At 37.1% G+C, this 21191-nt stretch overlaps 1 protein-coding gene across 1 annotated transcript in view; it reads left to right on the top strand.

Moving 5' to 3' along the window:
- Positions 1 to 8237: 8237 nt before the first annotated feature.
- Positions 8238 to 21191, top strand: part of LOC145688200 (uncharacterized) — a 57066-nt gene continuing 44112 nt past the window's right edge. The window contains exons 1-2 of the mRNA XM_081762082.1: positions 8238 to 8410; positions 14750 to 14873. Coding sequence (XP_081618208.1) covers positions 8383 to 8410; positions 14750 to 14873 — 152 coding nt within the window. The 5' untranslated portion in view covers positions 8238 to 8382. The remainder of the gene's footprint in view (positions 8411 to 14749; positions 14874 to 21191) is intronic.

Raw genomic sequence — 21191 nt, 5'->3', positions numbered from 1 at the left:
TTTGGCCAATATCTCGGGAACGGTAAGAGTGGCGCGAAAAATTTAATCACTTTCTCTGATAGTTTTTGATGCTCTATCGAATGCAGGGTTCAAAATTTCAAAAAAAATCTCAAATAACAGACAGACATAGAGAATTCAGTAACGAACTTTTTTAAAGTTCATTGAAAACGTCGTCTATCAGAGAGCGCTTCAGCAATAATAAAAGTGACTGAATAAAGGAACATATTACTATTTTTCTTACTTTAACCAAGCGAAAAGGTAATTGACGCTAGTTTCATCTCAAAATAAGAATAATGTGTTGTTTCAGTTTTTCAGTTTCAGTATTTCTGGCGGTTTTTCTTTTTCTGAAGTGTCGGGTGCTTGCCCATGCCTTCCATTTGTGTTGTCTTCTGGCGGTGTGTTTGTGCTTGTATTGGTGTTTTTTGGGCTGCTACTGTCGCTAGCCCTTTGCTTTCTCTACTTGAAGTGGTTTCCTCTCATTACGGTCTTGGCATGCGGTATGCTCTCCGAGTTGGTTCAGCCTTGGCGATTGTGTTGATTGCTTCGTTGTTGTGGTTCTGGACGGTGGCCCAAAATCGTGTAGTGAGTTTTTGTCGGACTTGTTCAAGGAGTGGAAGGTCTAGGTCTTCGTGCAGCTGGTCAATTCTCTTGTCCATTGGGTGGCCAGTGATTGCGCGAGCTTCTCGGTTCTGGACTCTTTGTAGTTGGCGGAGATGGGTCAGGGCTGCACGCTGCGACGCCGGGTGTGCATACAGCAAGATGGGTCTGATGCATTGTGTGCAGATTTGTCGTCTTGCTTCATGTGTGAAGTTGTTGCTGAGTAGGAGAGGCTGCAGGGCTCCGAATGTTCTTGTTGCTTTCGTTGCTGTTTGCTTTATGTGTTGGGCGAAGGTCAGTTTCTTATCTAGGATAACCCCTAGATATTTTGCTTGGTCCGTAGGCTGCAGCTGTATCCCATGAAACCTTACTTCGTATTTCTTCCTTTTGTACTTTTGGGTGAAGTCCATCCGGGCTGTTTTTGTGGCGTTGACTTTGATTTTCTACTGCCTTGTCCAACTCTCTAGATGTATGTAGCGGTTTAGAGCTGCTTCCGCGTAGCGATGGTTGGTATTGCTAGCGAAAACAGCCGTGTCGTCTGCGAATGTCGCAACCAACGTTCGAGGTGTGGTTAGCATGTCCGCTGTGTAAATAGTGTAGAGCAGTGGGGACAGACACGAGCCCTGGGGTACTCTGCTGCTATTGGTCTGGCGTTCGTTAGTTCTGCTGCATGTGAAACTCTGAAGGAGCGGTTTGTCAACAAATTCTGTATTATCTTCACCAGGTATATTGGAAAGCCCGCTTGAATGAGTTTGTGTACAAGTCCACTGTGCCACACCCTGTCGAAAGCCTTCTTGATGTCCAATCCCAGGGTGTGGCTTCCTGCATTGTATTGATGTGTTATTCGGTCTACGACACGGGCTAACTGATGCGTGGTGCTATGTCCGGGCCGGAAGCCGAATTGATAGTCTGGCAGGATGTTCGCTTCCATTGTGTGGTGGAGTAGTCTTCGTTGGATGATTCGCTCTACCACCTTGCTCGGGTGGGAGAGGACGCTGATGGGGCGGTACGAGGTGGCTTCCGTGCGCTTCCCTGTTGGCTTGGGGATCACGCTGATGCGGGCTTCTTTCCATACTGCTGGGAAGTGGCCAGTACGGAGGATCCCATTCGTTATCTTGGTCAGGAGAACTATTACTTTCCTTGGTGCTTTCTTCAACGCCAGTGGTGTGATCTTGTCGAGCCCTGCTGCCCGGCGGCTGTTTAGGCGGCGAGTGATGTTGCTTATATCTCTGGGGGTGGTTGGGTGTCCAGGTTGGAAGTGGAGTTCCTGCTTTAGCTGGGTGATGCTGGTATGTACTACTTCTTCGGTTGCTGCAATTGGTGGGACGACGTTTTCCATGAACGTTGCCTGTGGGTGCTCCGCAAACACTGTGGCCTGTTCTGCTGGGGTGAAGACTAGACCTTGGTGGGACCTGAGTGGCTGTATTCTTGGAGGTCCCCTTGGTTTTCCAAGTGCTCTGATGAGACGCCAAAATTCTGGGGTTGTTTTTTTCTTTTTTTTAAGGATACAGGTTTGTTTTTTGATTGATTGATTTTTACGTCCCGTTCAGCAGCGAGGCTATATGAGACGTGGACCTACTGATTAACGTGGAATCCGAACCACATGAGCTCCCGCCGGGAATCGAACCCGGGTCTCCCACGCCAAAGGCGCGTTCGCTAACCGCTTAGCCACGGAGGAGCTCTTAAGGATACAGGGTTAGGTATTGGTAGTGTAAGATTTATTCATCTATTTTCATTTCAAAATTGTATGCTTGTAGAGTGTCTCCTAAGCCCTAGCCATTAGAGGGTTACGCCCTCTCTTTGGCTTAGGGTTGGGAATTATTTCGTATGTTTTCTAATGGGCGTGACTATAACTATTCACGGGAGATAATGTTTGATTTCAAGGGAAGGGGTTGTAAATTATTCACTTGGGTTCTACATCACTCTCAAGTCCTGGAAAATTATATTAAAAGTAATAAACCATTCACTGTGAACCATTTATTGCGAAACTTGTATAACTCAGATGGGAGAACAGTCTACATGGAAATATTCACTGCAAATTGAATAAAAAAAAAATAATGTGATTAATCGAGTTGAGAATTTCGTGGAGTATTGCATATTCCGGCAGAAACTATCTACAGGTTAAGCACGTGAATTACCGACGGTTAAGTGGAACCCTTGTGATACGGAATGAATCCAAAAGTTTTCCATTTTTCATGATCAGCGTCATATGCTATTTGGGAAAGGATAAAAATGTTTCGCCTAAAATATCTTTTCATCTAAAACTGATATATTTTTTCCATCTAATACTACGAATAATTCACCAAAAAATAGTTCATATCTTCTCCTCCAAAGCATGATTGAAGTATTTTGACGGAGGCAGTGATTGATTTGTAGGGTACATGGTTGGTAATTTTCATTCCTAAACTTTTCCCTAGATTTTCTTTTCAAAGTATCACAAAGATCTAGTGAATACTGCTGAAAGCTTCAAAGCATTCTCGATTGGGGTGAGAGAGGAAGGACAGAAATATTTACTGGATAATTATCTATATATAAGAATACTTTTTATTCATTATGCGTTGCTGGAAAAGGGTGTATATCAAAGTCGAAGAAGAGAAAGCCATTGATTAAACTTAAAGGTAACCATTATTTGATTTGAGAGGATATATCTAAAAAAAAGGGGGGGTTGCGCGTCATATACCATGGGCAAAGGGCACCGCTTATTTCCCCCGTGCGTAGAACGGACATTTTAGCTCGTTATTAAAATGCAATAGGTGATGAAAGTTTGATTTTGTTCCATTTGGGAGAAATGATACACATTTTGTGATTAAATTCGCTATATTTAAATCTTTTATTTCTATTTTTAAATAAAAAAAAATAGTCCATATAGATTACGACTTATAATGCTATACCAACGAAAGGCAAGACAGATACTGTACTTATAAAGCTGTATATATTTTACTGTAATAAACGGTATTGAATTTAAGTAGTTATATCTAAGTGCTTGTAATTATTCTGAGATAATGGCTGATATCAGGGGCGTACCCAGGGGGTAGGTTCTAGGGGTCCGGACCTTACCCCCCTAAATTTCTACTTTTGTGTAAATTTAGCCTAATTTTAGGGGCATTTTTTGGAATTTTAATATAAAATACCCTCATATTGAGTTTGGAACCTTCCTGAAATAAATTCCTGCGTACGCTATTGGCTGATATTAAAACGAAGACGCATTGTTAAAGGAATATAACGAATAAAGTAGAAATACTGCAAATATTTCCTAGTCATACAGTAGATATGACGGCAACGAACAAAAAAGAAAAGAAAAGAAACGAATATTTGTGTTTGAGTAAAAATTAAAGTAAATTATAATTACTGCTATCGGGCCGGCCTTAAGCCGATTGGATTGATTGCTTCCAATCGGGCCCCGGGCCTAAGGGGGCCCTGCGCTAGTGCCGACTTCTCTACTCTCCAGTGCCGTTTAAACAGATCATTAGGCTCCAGAGCAAACAAGTGTGTTGTGGTCCATATGACTAAATTTTGCTCCTAATACATGCCATTCTGCTTGCGGAGCCCCGGCCAAGTGGATATGGTACCGTTAAGATTACTCTACTACTGCCGGTTGTCAAGTACACACAAATTCATATTACAACACAGACATATTACACTACATACGGGTAGTTCCATGGTCTCCACAAGGGAGGGTATGGCCTCTTCCTAACAAGTAAATGAGTAGTTTGTATTAAGTTTCCGGGCATAAGCAAATATTTTCTGAATTTAATGCTGCAGTAGTTACTTTTTTTCTTTTTTACGTTTACAACTTCTGTTGTAAAAATAAATATTATGTCCAAGGAATATTCTGCACACTCCCAACACTATCCTAAATTTCCTTACAACCCCTGGGCGTAAAAATATTATTTTCTTTGACTTTGTGTAAAAATGTATATCATCATTCTGTGTGCACACCTTCTTTTATTTTGAACACCCCATAAGTAAAAGTTCTTGGAGTTCTTACTGATTATGTTATTGGATACTGCCGTGAATACCGAGATAGTATTAAATAAATCAGCCTCAGTGCGACTTCTTTGAATATCATTTCTCTTATTATAGCTATATTAGAAATGCAAAACCATAGGACAAACTTTGCCCTCTCCTGCGAAAAATCCCATGGATGTTTTTTTCTTTATTTATTTCTTACTTTTTTTTTAAATCAAGTCAGGAAAATCGAATGTATAGCTGCTAGTGCGTACTGAATAGGTGGCTGCTTATGACGGTTTGTCTTCTAACTCGAATAATTCTATGGAAAATCTTCCATCAGTTCCTTAAGGTTTGCAATCGTCTCATCCCCATTTCATTTTCTCTGCAGTCGATAACAATTTCAAGCTGATTATACCTTTCATAAGAGCTACCTATGATGTTCTCACTAGCGTACATTAGGTTTTCCTGACTTAAATTCTTTTCAAAAGATACAGCTGTTAAGATATCCTTGAACCAGCGAACTCATATCAATATGTATTTCATTACGTCTTATAAATATAAACTTATGGAAACATACACTTCATCATTGTATTTCTCGTAAAATTCTAGTCCAATTTGATATAATACACGACCCCCTTTTTATTAAAAAAAAAGTCAGATACAAGAAGGCCGACTTTAAGATGGCGGCCATGATAAGCATACCCTCAAATAGATATATACTTCCTCCCGGTGTCGGTTAGTTTTTTTTTTTCATCCCTTTACCCGTTTTACACATAAAGTGAATTTTTCAAACTTGAAACACATTGTTATGGCTTATTCTGATCGATCAGGTTTTTTGAAACTGCGGCCGTCTACGGACGGAAGCACTTTACATTTTAATTACGCTCGTTTCTTCACATTTCATACTTCTCTGCCAAGTTTGGTCAAGAAACTACATTTCGACATCGATAGATTTACATATAAGAGAAGAAAACTATGAAATACTGGTACAGAACCTTCTTGAAAAATTGCGAGGCACAAGGGTGAAGTATGTTTTAAAATTCATTCACTGTCTGCATTTCCATTTAATTTATTTCTCTCAAAAAGTAGCTGCTATAAGCAACGAACAGAATGAGAGTTTTCACCAAGGGAAATGGGACCCATCCATGATGAGAGATTACTGTTAGTTCCTCCTAAAAGAGGACTTCACGACATAGAAACGGACGGGAGAATGTCTCGAAACTGTCTTTGCCGTTAATCATTTTTCCCAATCATGCTTATAAGTAAATATCCACGGTGTTCCGGGGATAAACTGACAAACTTATCATAAGACTATGTTTTGCGGATGTGCTAGCTGAAGACTTACATATATATAATTTTATATTGAAAGGCACCTTATATATGTTTAGTCTATTAACTTTCACGCACTATTTAAGGGCACATTTTGATTGCCATTCATTCTGACTGCAAAATCTCTATTAAAACTTTTGAAAGAAATGAAAATGATATATATACAGAAGTTGGACTAAAAAATCTAAACCTTTGCAAAAGTGTGAAAATCATACCTAGTATGGTGTGGGGCCTCCTTTTGCGTCCAAAACAGCTTGGATCCGACGTGGAATGGACGTATACAGCTTCTGAATCGTGGTGTGTGGAATTTTGTACCACTGTTCCTCCAAAACATGCTCCAGTTCCTTAAGGGATGCTGGTGGAGGGTAATGAGACCGAACACGTCTTTCTAACTCAGACCACAATGGCTCAATGATGTTCAGATCTGGTGATTGTGGGACCCAGGGGAGGTGTGATAGCTCCTGGTCATGCTCCTCAAAACATGATTTCACCGTTTTGCAGCGTGACAATGTGCCAAATCATCTTGGTAGATGCCATCACCATCAGGGAACAATATTTGGACCATGGGTAGAACCTGATCCCCCCAAATGGCCTCATACGCCTTAGCATTCATCATTCCATGCAGGGCTATTATGGGACCTGCAGAAAACCACGAAACCACTGCCCATACTGTAACAGAACCACCCCCATGCTTTACAGTTGGGAGCAGACACTCTGTATCATAGGCCTGCGACGGTGTTCTCCATACGTAAACACGACCGGTTGTTGGAAACAAGGTGAAGGTCGATTCATCGGACCACATTACGTGTTTCCACTGCTCATGAGTCCACGCTCAGACGTCGTTTGCCCATGAATCGTGTATGCTCTCGTGACATTGGACACAGTACCTTTCGATACCCCCACAATATTCGCCACTGTTGCCACTGAAGCTCAAACCAGACGGGCACCAATGATCATGTCTCTTTGGAAGTCTGTCAGGTCGCCCATTTTACCGTACCAGTTTCACACCACGACACTCACAAGTGAACTGGTTACTGTTGACGGAAGAGGAAGGTCCACATGACACATTGAAAACAAAAAAAAAAAAAAAATAAATAAAAAACGATCGGCAACTGCAACACGTGTTGTACAGTGAAGGGCCAAACTTACGTGTCCTGTATGAAGTGCTTTTAGTTTTTTTGCCCATCCCCTATATATATATATATATATATATATATATATATATATATATATATATATATATATATATATATATATTGACGTCCCAGGATTTGCTCTTAGGAGATGGATGATTAATGAAAGGGAGTGATTATGACATTAAATTTTGTGTGCTCTCCCACCGGAAATCGGGCTCCAGACTATGTACACCAGAGGCGCACCTGCTAACTACTAGACCAGCAGGGAGAGCGCAATATATATATACATACATACATACATATATATATATATATATATATATATACTGGCGCAACTCCAATCTTGGAACTGGGGGCGAACTGTCCTCCCAATAATCCGATTTGAAATGTGTGTTTTTGGGAAAGAATGTGATTATGTGTGTCCGATTGCCACAAAGGAAAATGAGATGAAATTGATGCCCCCAAGAATAAGCTTCAAATCTGCCCACCTCCCAATGTTGAAGACAACTCTGCTCCCTGATCCTCCACAAGATTGTTTTCAACTTCACAAATATTTTGAGCATCGCTTAAAAAAGAAAGAAAGGAAATCGGTCTTACTGGTCCCCCCCCACCAATATTGAAGACAGATTTGCGCCGCTGTATACACACACTTATATATATATATATATATATATATATATATATATATATATATATATATATATATATATATATATATATATATATATATATAGGTTCTACAGACCTTGGTTCAAGTTAGTTGTAAAACTGGGGCCCCGTAAAATGTTACCAATCGGGCCCCGCACCACCTAAGGCCGGCCCTGACTGCTTTTATATTTTAAAATGTGACTGTGTATGTACATGTATATAAAGAATACATACTGGATTATATTAGATTTTGTACTGTACAAAAATAAGTAGCCAAAGATTTGTCTGTCTCTGCCTCATGCTAACATTTCATTTCTGCCAATATCAGCGAGTATTATTTGACTTCTGCTTCAGCTAGCTATTCATATAAATGGAAATGAGCTTTCAGCTTGCTTGAGATATATTAACATAGGGAAATGAAATGGATTAAGTGCAATAACACACTTGTGATTCATTTCATGCAATGAATGGCAAGAGTTTTCTCAAGTCCAATTTTCTTTTACGTTTCCGTGCGTTTCCATCCATAGCGCAGCTGTGTAAGACATTTACCATTGCAGATACAGCGCTTGCAGTGGTAGAATTGTGAATTACGTTATTTCGTAATGAGAGCGACAGGGAGAGAGAAGTGGGGGACCTGGTGGTGTAGTAGGTCAATGTATAGTGTTTGGAATTAGTCAGTATGCCTGCTGCCTGAAATTATTCGAACTGGTAGAGGCAAGACATGGAATGTGAGAAAATATTACCTACAGGTCAGTGCCTCCTTGCTACCATCTAGTATGATGTGGAGGAATATTCAAAAATAGCCGAAGAGATTAGTAAGCCTCCTATTTTATCCTATACATAGTGCTCAGTTCTTGATGTGAAGATTAGTATTCCTAGTTGATGTTGTTAAGATTTCATTTTCAAATGCAACTTCTTTTCAAGAGCGAAGAAAGTGGATTAATTGTCGTATTTAAAGAAGTTAGCAGGTTTTTTCGTTGATGAAGAGTCGAATGGGAGTTGGCAAGTCATCAAAATGTTTTTTAGAAACGTCATCGAGAGTCCTACATCGCACGTATTAATGCTGTATTCCGTAGGAGAATCATCTGTGGAATACTCTGTTCTGTGAGGTTGGAAGATCGTTATTAAATATAAGGGAAACTAATTTATATAGTGCGATACCATAGTGTTAGTGTATGTGTGATATGTATTTATTTGTTTCGAAACTACTTTAACGAAGCATACAGATGAAATATGTATATTGTTTACTTGCATTATAACATTTCTGGTAATCGTTCAATGATCATACGGGCCAAGTTTTGTTGAGTGTCAAGTGCAAGGAGTATCACCGACATGGTGCCGATTGGGAATCTGGATCCACATATTTGTAAAATTCACGGAATATATATATATATATATATATATATATATATATATATATATATATATATATATATATATATATATATATATATATATATATATATATTAATATACTAATGTGTTAAATAATCAAAATATGTTGTGTTCTTACTTATGAGATGCGTATCTACGTAGAAATGTATCAATAAAAGTCTAGCCTTGTTAGGCACAGATTTTTCCATACGATAGCTATTAACTTGTGGCTAACTTGTGATGCGCAACCATAGAAGTGTCCGAGAGTTAAGTAATCCATATATTTGTGAAATTTAAGCAAGTAATGTGTCATGTTATGTCACTAGTTCGGAAGCAATGAAAACATATCCGAATCTTACCTCTTACGTACAAGTATATCATTTGAAACGTAAGTTCAGTGTTTTAAGCTATATGCAGTGTTTTTCTGATTTTCTCATATGGCGTATACCCGCCGTCACTGACGTGCCTGATCCTTACGATTGCGCTGGTTTGCGGAAATGAATTTGCACCGGGGACTGCAAGTCCGCACCCCAAATTATTGTTTAATTTCAGAGAGTGAATTTGCTGAAAAAGAAATATATATATGCAATGAATGTATGCATTAATGCGGGTTCTCAATTTGCACCAGAGGTGATGTGACTTGTTTATGGTGAAGGCGTGTGGTGTTCTTGTTCCACTGACTACGAATTCATGGTTGAAATGTTTCAGTTGCAAAAGTTTGAAACACTGTAGTGAATGGTGACAAACTAGTTTTTTTTTTACTAGTTATGTTAAAAGTCTGTGTTGTGTTTTTGTAAGGTGGACGTAAGAGCAGGATTTTTCCTTTAACCGTATTTTTTCTTTCATTTATTTATTTGTCAGAGTTTTCACGTTGGAACTTATCGTACATTAGATGATATATATTATACCGTTTCGGTTTGTTTGTATACATTCAAATGCAAGAAACATTTCATCCGACTTCTGATGAAGTGGGCTAATAAGCAAACATGTTGTCCGATCGTGAACATTAGGTCGTTACCGATCTATTTGATGAATATTATTATTAGTGAGCTTTGTTCACCTTTCAGTTTACAGCTTTTTTATGTTATACACCTCACGGTTGTGTTGTAAAGGTCGAAAGGGAGTGTGAGAATTGAACTAGAATGAAATTGTTATATAAATATCTGTCATAGGTGAGAATTCTAACGCGTCAGACCACGCTACCCGACTATACTACCAGTCAATATTTACCTTTAATTAGTGTGAGTGATATCTGTACGATCTTAAAGCAGTACGGAAAAGCAAAGCAATATTGAATCTGTCGCTCTTTCTACAATACGTATTCTTTGGGGTTTAACGTTCAGTTCAGCACCGATAATATATTATGTGTGGATTTACAGCTTAACGTAGAGTCTGAATCACATGAGCTTCTGCCGGAAATCAAACCCCGTCTTCCGCATTGAAGGCGAGTACACTAATCAGCTATACTTTTATTCATGACTGTGTCTGTTCCATAATTTATCATAAAAAAGTATCATCCGTTACAGTAACTAATAGCACAAGATAAAAGATGCATCTTAAAATACATTACACAGATTCTTAATCTGTATGTATAACCACGTAATGATTTAGAAAAAGAAACGACTTATAAAGCCTTAAGAGGTTGTAGTCTACTGGCATGTCTTTGATTTTATTAACTCGCACCCACTATAGATAAACAGTAGCAGTGCAGAAGGGTGATAACTATACTTTTTGTTTTGCGTAAAATCGACTCCTAAATCTTTAAGAACTCTTCTATTAACGACAATGATAGTTATATCGTTGTCTATTATTCAGTGAATAGAATCAGTGTAGGACACTTAAAAAAAAAAAAGAAAAAAAAAGTTATGGTAAGGTTAGATTTAACGCGCTAATTCAGAAAAGAGAAATGTTTGTAGTAATGATTTTCATTCAAACTGATCCGATAATGAATGCATGATATGCTTATCCGTATTATAGTTTTAATAAGAATGCTGCACAAGCCACATAAAAGTGAGTATTTTATGACCATTTTTTAATTTTTATTTATTGCATTAGTAATAACAACAAGTTGTATACAAACAAGTAAAGAAAATAATTAACAATGATAACTAGTTGGATTGTAGAAATAAAAGAAAGTTATACGGCCCGGATTCGAACACCGATCTGTGAATTACAAGTCCGATGCTTAAGCTACTATGCTGTAGAGACACTTACTGGGTCATTGCGAGCTCACAAGCAAGCTAGTGCTGATTTGAATTTTATGCTTTTGGTAGAACTTCTACCCGAATTTTGTCACCTCACTTTGAGATCGAAGATTTGCTACTTCGAAAATGTAAAGTATATTGATAAGTTACTTATGAATATTACTATTATAAATATCATATCACTTCAATATATATTCAAGAATATATCGAAATGATACCTGCATATCCGTCGTTAACGTATTACTTATGTCAAGATACCATGACCGGTTACACTGTTGCCAACACTGATATTGCTGTCTTATCAAAGTGCTCATTAGGTGGGTAAGCCAATTAATTCATTGAGCGTACAAAAATAGGCCATTTTGCTCTTCGTTGCTCGTCTATCAGCTTTTGAAATTCATGCTCATAAAACTTTTACAGAACTAGCTTCAAAATGTAAGCATTTTAAAGGAATTTGACCGAATCTCTTCCGCCTTTATGCTTATATGGTTATCTTTTTCCATTAATTCAAGTTGCACTACATTCTATTGCATGGCGAGACTTGGAACATACGGGTCTTTGATTTAGCCAGAAAGCGTATTTTTGATATTGAATCGTTTCCACAATCTCGATTGGTGCGGATCTACTTCCTGTTTTTATTATAGAACTGGTGATCCAAACACTTTCAAGTTATTACGCATATATACATCCGGGATAATATTGAAAAAAGATTTTGATGCGCTGTCTGATTAAAGTAACTGCCATAGACACTGCATTCAGATATGTACACATTCCTGAAGTGTTCGAGCCATGCACCAGACCACAATGAAGTGGTCAACATGCTACTGAGAGCTAAAAGCAAGGAATTTCGATTTAAACTACATCAGAGTGTATACAACATGAAAATTGAAGTTCGAATTTCGTAACGGGTCTACAATGGAAGTTGCCCTGCCACCTTCTGCTCGTCCTCAGTTATCTTCATTTCTGCTTGCCCATCACTCCCCACGCGAAACTATGATGTATTTAAGAGGAGGCTGGAGGCAGCAATACATATTTAAATTGCACGCCGCCCTCAGTCTGTTTTTAACAGTGTATTTCTCCTCACCTCTATTCTCCTAGTCAAAAACTTTAATGTTGTCATGGTGACCGACATTTATTATATTGAAGGCACTAATGGCGTAATATTTTCTCAATTAATATTGAAGCCGAAAATGGTACTAGATCCCTACCACTTCTAGTTTTACTAAAAATATTAGAGTGGAGTTGGATATGTCCTTGGGACTAGTGGTCGAAGTGAGACGGTATGCCATGCCGCCTCTGATTTTTCAGTGATGAATAGATACCGTCTCTGTTTTCTCAGTGATCAAGACTTATCGTCACTAGAAAGTGGATGCTAATATATCTGTATTAAATCATTTTTATACACAGTAATTGACGAATAGCCTTGTACGCCAAAGATGTTATTTTTTATGTAGAAGTAATTTCTAAGTTGCCAAACCGACATTTATGTTATTTTCCCTACTTTTTGTTTTTAAAATTAAGTATCTACAAAGAAGTTCACTCCTAGCTTCTACGCAAGAACTAGTGTTGTTACAGATAAGGGTTAGATGACAGAAAGGAATGAGTCATACATGCCCAATCCAAACAGAAAGTCTTGTATTGAAGCTACTCGTTTAAACTGAAATCGGAAAGTTTTGTTATGAGTTAGTCGAAACTTCTTCTGTACCTAGAAATACTTAACTGACTCCGATATTTACTAGGAAAAAATATAGTTTATGAAATCAAAAAAGTCTGTTGTATTCAGTAAAAAGTATTTTTGCGTCTTTCTAATAATTGGATACCACTGAATACATGTGCGGTGATTATTTGTGTGCTTGAGCATATCCTTAATATTTAGATCTTTGTGGCGATTGCTTTTAATTCAATGTGATATTATTAATTAATGGAAGTTAAATATTTTCAATATGGAGAAGTTGTTAGTAAAAATATAAAAGCAATTCTTTCGGACGCTTCCCCAATGAATTCATTTATCAAGAAGTTATTCAGGAAATGCAGAGAACTCATGTCATGAGGGTTATCTTACTGAAACACAATGAAAAGCCAAATGTAAAAGACATATGTAGTTGATATACGGTAATGGTGGATCTGGTTGTTCTATATGTACAAGTGCGAAGGGAACTTTGGGTGCATTCAAATCTGAAAATTTGAGCATGGGTGGATTTAGCTATGTCTGTTGTGGAAGGAGCGGATCTTCCGGGGGGTCTGGATTACTTCTCAGTCGATTGGGGGTCCGGGAGTTGTGCCGCGAGAAATATTAAAAAAAAATTGTTCATATAAAAACTCGGGTTTTGAGCATTTTCAAGTATAATTTTCTATAATACAACATAAGGGGATTTTTATATTTTTCTCAGAAAGCTGGGGGGTGGAGAGCAAAGTCTCTACATGCTTCTTTTTCCCGTAACTACGGAGAAGCTCTACCATGGTTTTGAATCATTATGTGAATAGAAATGTAATCTTGAGGCAACATACCCACACTGTATTTCAGCATTTAGATAACCGGTATGTCAAGTCAAAATTGTAATAAAACATATTGCTTCAGTTTTTTTTTTTTTTTTTTTTTTTTCACTTCGATCACTGCTTGGGACGCTTAATTGATTGCAGAAACCACTTCTATCAATTACCATCTGCTTGATACATCTATGACAGGATAGCTCCGAAAAGTAGGCTAGGAATTTGACCTCCAATGATCAAAGCACCTTGCTTTCGAATACAATAAATGTCAAAGTGCACATGGTCGACTGTTAATCTCCAGTAATATGGTGTGTAATTCGTAGAGGATTAGTTTTTGTTATCTATAGGGAAATGTCGGATTTTTGAGGGGACATTTATCATTCAACTTTAACTATGTGAGACTGAAAGAAAAGTGTTCTTTCGTGAAAGAGAGACAATCATATATGTTTCCCGAAAATACCTCATTTCCGTAACAAATTATGATCGTAGATGTATCGGATGATTTTGTTATCCAATTTTTTGTTTGCATCGCATTTGTATGATTCTGCTAAGCAACGAATAAGTGAGTGACCATTTGTAGTAACCTTAGTTACAGAAAGTTAGATTTTTGAGGGGACATTTATCCGCATAATCCGCTTTGAAAGATGTTTTTTGAATACCCTGCACTCAACGTCTGTGAGCTAAAATTTCGATATTTGATAAGAATGTTACTTCCTTATTCTCGTACGTTTTAATGTTGAGTGTAATTCTGATAGAAAATAAGGCTTTTCTTTAATTTTGTATTCTACATTCGTCAAGAGTAATATTCTTTCTTGAATAATCTACGAAAATTTCATTTGTAAGGCTATTTTGTAATTAGAATGCTAAATTCTCTAGAAGTAAAACAAAAATTTAGAACTGTACAAAATGATTAGCTAGTAGGGTGCATAAGTACTATTCTGCGCGTAGTTTAGAATAAAATAATGCTTTGTATTATAGTATTGATGCAGTCCAAATCTGATTCATTTTTGCATATTTCAGTGAAACAAAAACCAGCGCCACCCCCAAAACCTCAATTGACAGGTAGTGAAGTGAGCAGTACGTTGTCCCATCGTGTGTCTGTTGCTGTCAGTAGCAACAATGGGACGCTTTCGGCTAAAGGGAGGTACGTGTACTTCGTAAATAATAGACTATATTCTAGTTTACTTTAAATGGCTTTAATGTAATAAGACTATGATTATACTTGATTGTGCATTTACTATTTGAATATACTTACCAACAACTTAGTTAAGGCTGTACTGGTGTAGTTATGTAAGTCTAATCCAGACTTGGATTTTAAACTTCTAATAATGCAATCAGAAATAAGTAAAATTTTGGACTGGTTGCAGTGGAGAATCTATTTTGCAGTAAAATACACCTTGCACTGTAAAGTGGAAGTTTTATTTCATATACCTCGTTGTCATTCGTCTTAGTAAATGTTTCAGCTGACTCTACATTATTTCATTGCAGTGGAAACACTTTATGTGAATAACAGTATAAAGTCTTAGAATTCAAGGACATTTTTAACTGGAATAATGTAAAGGTTATTGGGAGGGTGTTAGGACTACGATCTCTCTTTGATATTTAATCTGATTGACTATATTTTTCTTTTTTTTTTTTTTAAAAAAAAAAAAGATGTAACGAATGAACTTAGGAAATAATGCTTATCTGAACTATTTGTGTGTATGTGTGTGTGAGAGAGTAAACAGACATTAATTTTGTAAATACTTGATAGAGATACGCGAACAGTGATCAGTTTCCTGCAATTCTATTTGCACAAATCCAGTGATAACATTCATTTTTAATTCTAATCAGTGATTGTAAAATTATCTATCTCGATTCCTTAATAAACAGTGATCTCAATCTTAATTCCCGCGATGTACTGCTAACATGCGTTAGGCAGTTGAAAGTCTTACGCCAGTTGGAAGAATATATTTCGATTTAGCGATACCCATACTATATGTGATTGTAAACGTGTGCGTGAATAGTAAGTAGGGCCTTCGTTCTACAGAGTACAAGCTAGATTGTTGAAGGAAGTGTTATGGTGGGAAAAATTTATTTTATTTATTTATTTACTTTTTTTTTTTATTCTTAGTAAATATAATTCACAGCAAGATACTTCGTAAGTACGTGTAAAGTACTAGATGATTAAAGAATATATTTGGTCAAAAGTTTGAATATTTATTGCAGCAGTCAAGAAAAAGAAATCATTAAATTTCGTGAATATTAATACATTTTCAGAAATCACTTTTTTGTTTCTATTTTGCGTAAAATTATAGCGCAGATACAATATTGTATATATATATATATATATATATATATATATATATATATATCTTTATATCTTTTTGTAGCGTAGAAATTAATATTTATGATTTTTAAAGAAAGGTCATTTGTCAAGAGATTAGATTTTAGCCCTATTCTCAAATGATTGGTGTACTGATTTGTTTGCTTTTTCCTTTTGCATTGTGTGAAAATTATACTTTTTTCTGTATATAGTTTTTTTTTTAATTCCATTTTTTAAATTTTTTGGGGGTAGCAATATATTTTTTCGTCGTATCTTTTTTTGGACAGGCCTGATCCATGGATCGATACTGTAGTAAGTACTGCTTACAATTCATTAATAATGGATTTGATTCTATTAATTTAAGGAAAAAAGTGTATGATAGGCCTCAGCTGAACAGTTTGAACGTACCACATTAAATTCCATTGAATCTATTGCTGTATTAACGAAAGGGAAGAAAATTGTTAGAAGTTATCATTAAATTGAAAGCTGATTCATGGAATTAAAGTATGTTATCCCATTTACATCAGTTACTGAAAAATTAATTTAATTTCAGTATAAAGAACACGGATGTCTTAAAAATGAAATTTTCATCGTCCTACAGATAGATCCTATAGATACAGGAGACTAAGGGGATGATAATACAACGTAATCAAATATATTCTTGCCGTTGCAGAGCAGTGATAAACAAAGGGCAGTACAGTGTACGTACCTTTAGGTTTCGAAGTAATCTCCGTCAATATCCAACGCCTTCTGCAACCATTCCTGCATCTGCACACTACCCTGGTGATAAAATTCGGCGGTCGTGGATGCAAAAAACTCTATGAATGCATTCTGCAGGTCTCTGTCATTTGCGAAGGATTTCCCGCGAAGGTAGTTGTCGAAGAAATGAAACAGATGGTAGTCTGTTGGCACAAGGTTCGGTGAATATGGTGAGTGGCACACGATTTCCAAGCCAAGTTGCTCAAGGGTCTCTCAGCTCCTCTTTGCCACATGTGGCGTTGGTATTGTCGTTCAGAAAAACACACTCTTGCAATTCACCAATGCCAGCTTCTTCTGCCGCGATGCACTGTGTACCCTTTGCAACTGCTGAGAATAGAGGTCAGCCGTAATGGTCTTACCAAGTGGAAGGAACTCGTAATGCACTACCTGTCGGCAATTCCACCATATAGAGAGCATAACATTTCGTGGGTTCAGAGGTGATCTTGAGGTGTGAGGGACAGGGTGACGTGGTGACAACCAATGTTTGGTACGCTTGGAAGTGTCATAGAAGACCCACTTTTCGTCACCAGTGAGCAAGCGGGCAAAGATGCGTGTGTTCAGATGCCAAGTGTGCAAGGACAAATAGGCTGTCACTCATTGATCCTTGTTGGCTGTCGACAATGTGTGGGGTACCCACTTGCGTAACTTGTATGACTTGCGTAACTTCCATACAGGTGCAGTTTCAGCGGAAACATGGAACCTTTTTGCGAGCTCATCACACGCTAGACCGCTGTTTTCTTTAATGGCTGCTTTCAGGGCCTCGTCATCCAACACATGTGGTCGTCCTCTACTGCGAGGTTCATCGGAAGGGCTCACATCTTCCGAAGAAATTTCTGGAACCAATGCCTGGTGGTGTGTTCGTTCACGACATTTAACCCGAGACAGCCCATGCTAATTTTACCCTGAAAAGGCCCAAGGAGTGCCTCTGAGACTCCCTGCTGCATATACAAGCTACCTTAACCCACCGCGCCAATTTTTATTTTCCATTATAAATAGAAATGGCTAATCACTACTTTGCTATGAAATCATTTGTTAATGGCAATTAAAAAAAAAAAAAAAAAAAAATGAACGGTATCAAATAATTAGAAAAGTTCATATTTCAGTAGAACCCTCAGAGGCACCCCTTCGGTTGTCTTGGGTTAAAGTCATACAACAGACACACGCGAACAAGCTGGTTCGATACCTCCATTTCTCTTCGACATTGAACGAGCTATGACTGTCGTGTGTGCGCAGCTTGCTTGTATTACTGAAGGTCGATGGTCAGACCCAACTTGGCAGGCACGTGCGTCATTTCGTTTCCTCTCTGTGAGCGCGTGATTGATGGAACTTCAAAGACAGCAAGAACTTTTTTGGTTACCTTGTAAATTTTAAGGAAGTTACGTGAAAGAAAATTTTATTAGAAAACTCACATTGACATTATATCCATTGCAGAACCTTGATACCCTAAAATGAAACTTCCGGACATGAACGCCAGAAGTGCAAACTTCACATTAATTTGAGTTACATTTTACTTGTAATGTAATGGAAATGATTTAAAATTGCATACTATTTATTCACATTACCGTAATAGGACAGGTTCTGTATTCAACCGCCTGTGTCTTTGTGATTGTTTTCATGTATCATTTTAACTTCATGTTTGCACATATTTAGTGTGTGCTTACAATATACACTCTTCACCGCAAGAATATTATAAAAATAAGGATGAAGATTAGAGAGGAAAGATAGTTTTGTAGAGTTACAAAATGCTAGATCATGTGAGTTTGTGGTAGGGAGCAACATGTCAATAGGTTTTCTCTTCTCTCCCATATTCTTATTCCACCAATTCTTTCATATTAATTTACTTTCACTAATCATCTGTCTCTTAGCCGAAAGGCGTAGCCGTGGGACGTCAAACTACAAATGTTTTTACATCCACTTTTTTTCTTTCCATCATTTGACAGTAGTGTAGATCGGTACGTGACGTTTGGGCCCCGCCGTTTAGGCACTGGACGTTTGAGCGCAAAGCCATTTGGGCGCGAGTTAAATTAAAAAGTCATTATGTTAGGCACTGAATGCTAAGTTCAAATCAAGATATCACAAGGTGTCTACTGTAATGGAAGTCCTTGAACTATACTGTATTTTGTTTTACATACTAGAAATACTGGAATTTCAAAATTCTAAAAACTTAATTAACAATTAAATTTTGTAAATTCGAGTTTCAACCAAAGTTAAGTGTGCTTTTTATTTGATAACTTTTCAAGCCAAAGGTAAGTAGACCAGACTAGATATGATTGACTGCATTACATACATAATGAGCCTATTCCATTATTAAAAAAAAAAAAAAAAAAAAAAAAAAAAAAAAAAAACTTAAAGCAGGCCTACTACTGTAGTTATGCAATAAGTGTGAATGTCAAATACATTTTTAGTGGCTAAATGATCAATATATGTACACTTAACTATTACTTTTCACTTTGAAATCGTTCTTTTTTTTTCCTTTTGCCACTTTCTTTAGTGCAGATTAATGCAGACGAAACAGAAAGTGTGTTAAGTTTTGATTTTTACATTGGAATGCTAATAAAAAAAAGTGATACCAGAAATACGACATACTGCAGTTCCTAAACTCAATGTCTTAGACACTCTATATTAATATCTTTCTCTCGACTCGATTAGGATTTAGGATTTTTAGATTTCTGGACTCTCGGCATCTAAGGCCATTTAGCCCGTCACGTTTGAGGGATGACGTTCCTCGGCGACCACACAGTCCGGGGAAAGGGAAGGAAGAAAGGATTGGGGAAGGAAGGAAGCGGCCTTGGACCTATAAATTAGATACCATCCCGGCATTTGCCTGGTGTGAATGAGGAAAGCCCAGGAAAACCTCATTAGGGTAGCTGGCCTGAAAGAGCGTGTTACACTTTTTCGACCGAGTGCCTCCACCGGGAATCGAACCCGGGACCGCTCGCACCGAAGGTGAGAGCGTTAGTGACTACGCTACGCGGGGCCACTTCCCTCAACTTGAGCGCGCGGAAATCTTTTATTCGTAGTTCTTTATTGGACTTAAGAAAGAAAAGAGTTTGGCAAACGTAATACGAAAGAAAACAAATTTTAATATTCATAAGTATGTAATTATTAACTTTAAAAAAAAAAAAAAAAAAAAAATACAAAGTTAAATCAGTATGTTTTAATTAACATTAAGAAAAATATTAACAGTTCGTCTCATTCCTTCGTTTCCTAGCTTTCTTATATAATACAAAAATTAGATCAACATGTTGAAGTACAAGAATCGTGAACAAGCGAAAAATCAATCCATGACGAGGTTAGGCAATAAATGCCACAAACGCATTAAACTATTTAATTTAGATGAATAAATAAGATAGAGATAGAAAATATACAGATGAATGAGGTGAGATAAAGATAGAAGTGTAGGAAATGTATATATCTTGATTCGTGCTTAGTTTTCAGTGCCTAGCTTACTTTATATGTCGCAAATTGTGATTTTTATTATGTACCTCGCGCCCAAATGGTGGCGCCCAAACGTCCTGTCCCGAGTGTAGATGAAATACTTAACCGTAACTGAACATTTTCTCCGCTTATCAATTTTTTCTGTATGTTTTTTACAAGCAAGGTCACAGAGCAAGACTATAAGGGTTAGAAGTCCAAATTACACACATATCACATATTCTGAAACTTAAAACCTATTCGTGAACGATTGTTAACAAACGTATGTAAATCTTAGGTTAAAGTTTACGTCAACAATAAAATTGTTCCAGGACGTTTTGGTACGAAAATTTGTACAAAAATTGAGCTTCTCCACTTAAGCTGCTAAGTGGATCCAAAACTGACCGAAAATAGTACGTGGTAGTTGCCAATTTAGTTCCGGTCAATGAAACCTCTCTTGCGGGATCTCTAAAGGTAATGTTTGAGGTCGTCTTTTCTTCAGTTTTTATATTAACGACTTAACTTAATCTATAAAACATTGTAAATATCACATGTATGCGGACGATGTTCAGTTGTGTGTATCTTTACCAAAACAAAGAGGCACGAGTATAACGAAGATGAACGAAGATTTGAGTAATTTGTCTAAATGGTCAGCAGATAATTGTTTGAATGTAAATCCAGCCAAGTCGAACTAGGTTTTAATTTCTTAAAAACGTACGACTATATTATTAAAGGCTTCAGTTCATCCCAATGCAACTTTAGATGGCGTAGATCTTCCCTTCTCTTCCTCTGTGAAAACTCTTGGCGTTATATTTAACAAACATTTAACTTGGTCTAATGAAATTAACATGTCGTGCAAAAAGGCTTTTGAAGTGCTTAATTTCTTCAGTAAGTGTTAAAAAAAAAAAAAAAAAAAAAAAAAAAAAAAAAAAAAAAAAAAAAAAAAAAACTCGGAAAAGAATAACTCTTGTCCAAACTCTAGTG

This window comes from Thermobia domestica, chromosome 6, assembly GCF_964235325.1.
Source record: "Thermobia domestica chromosome 6, izTheDome1.hap1.1, whole genome shotgun sequence".
NCBI lineage: Eukaryota > Metazoa > Arthropoda > Insecta > Zygentoma > Lepismatidae > Thermobia > Thermobia domestica.
This window is presented reverse-complemented; position numbering and strand designations above follow the sequence as displayed.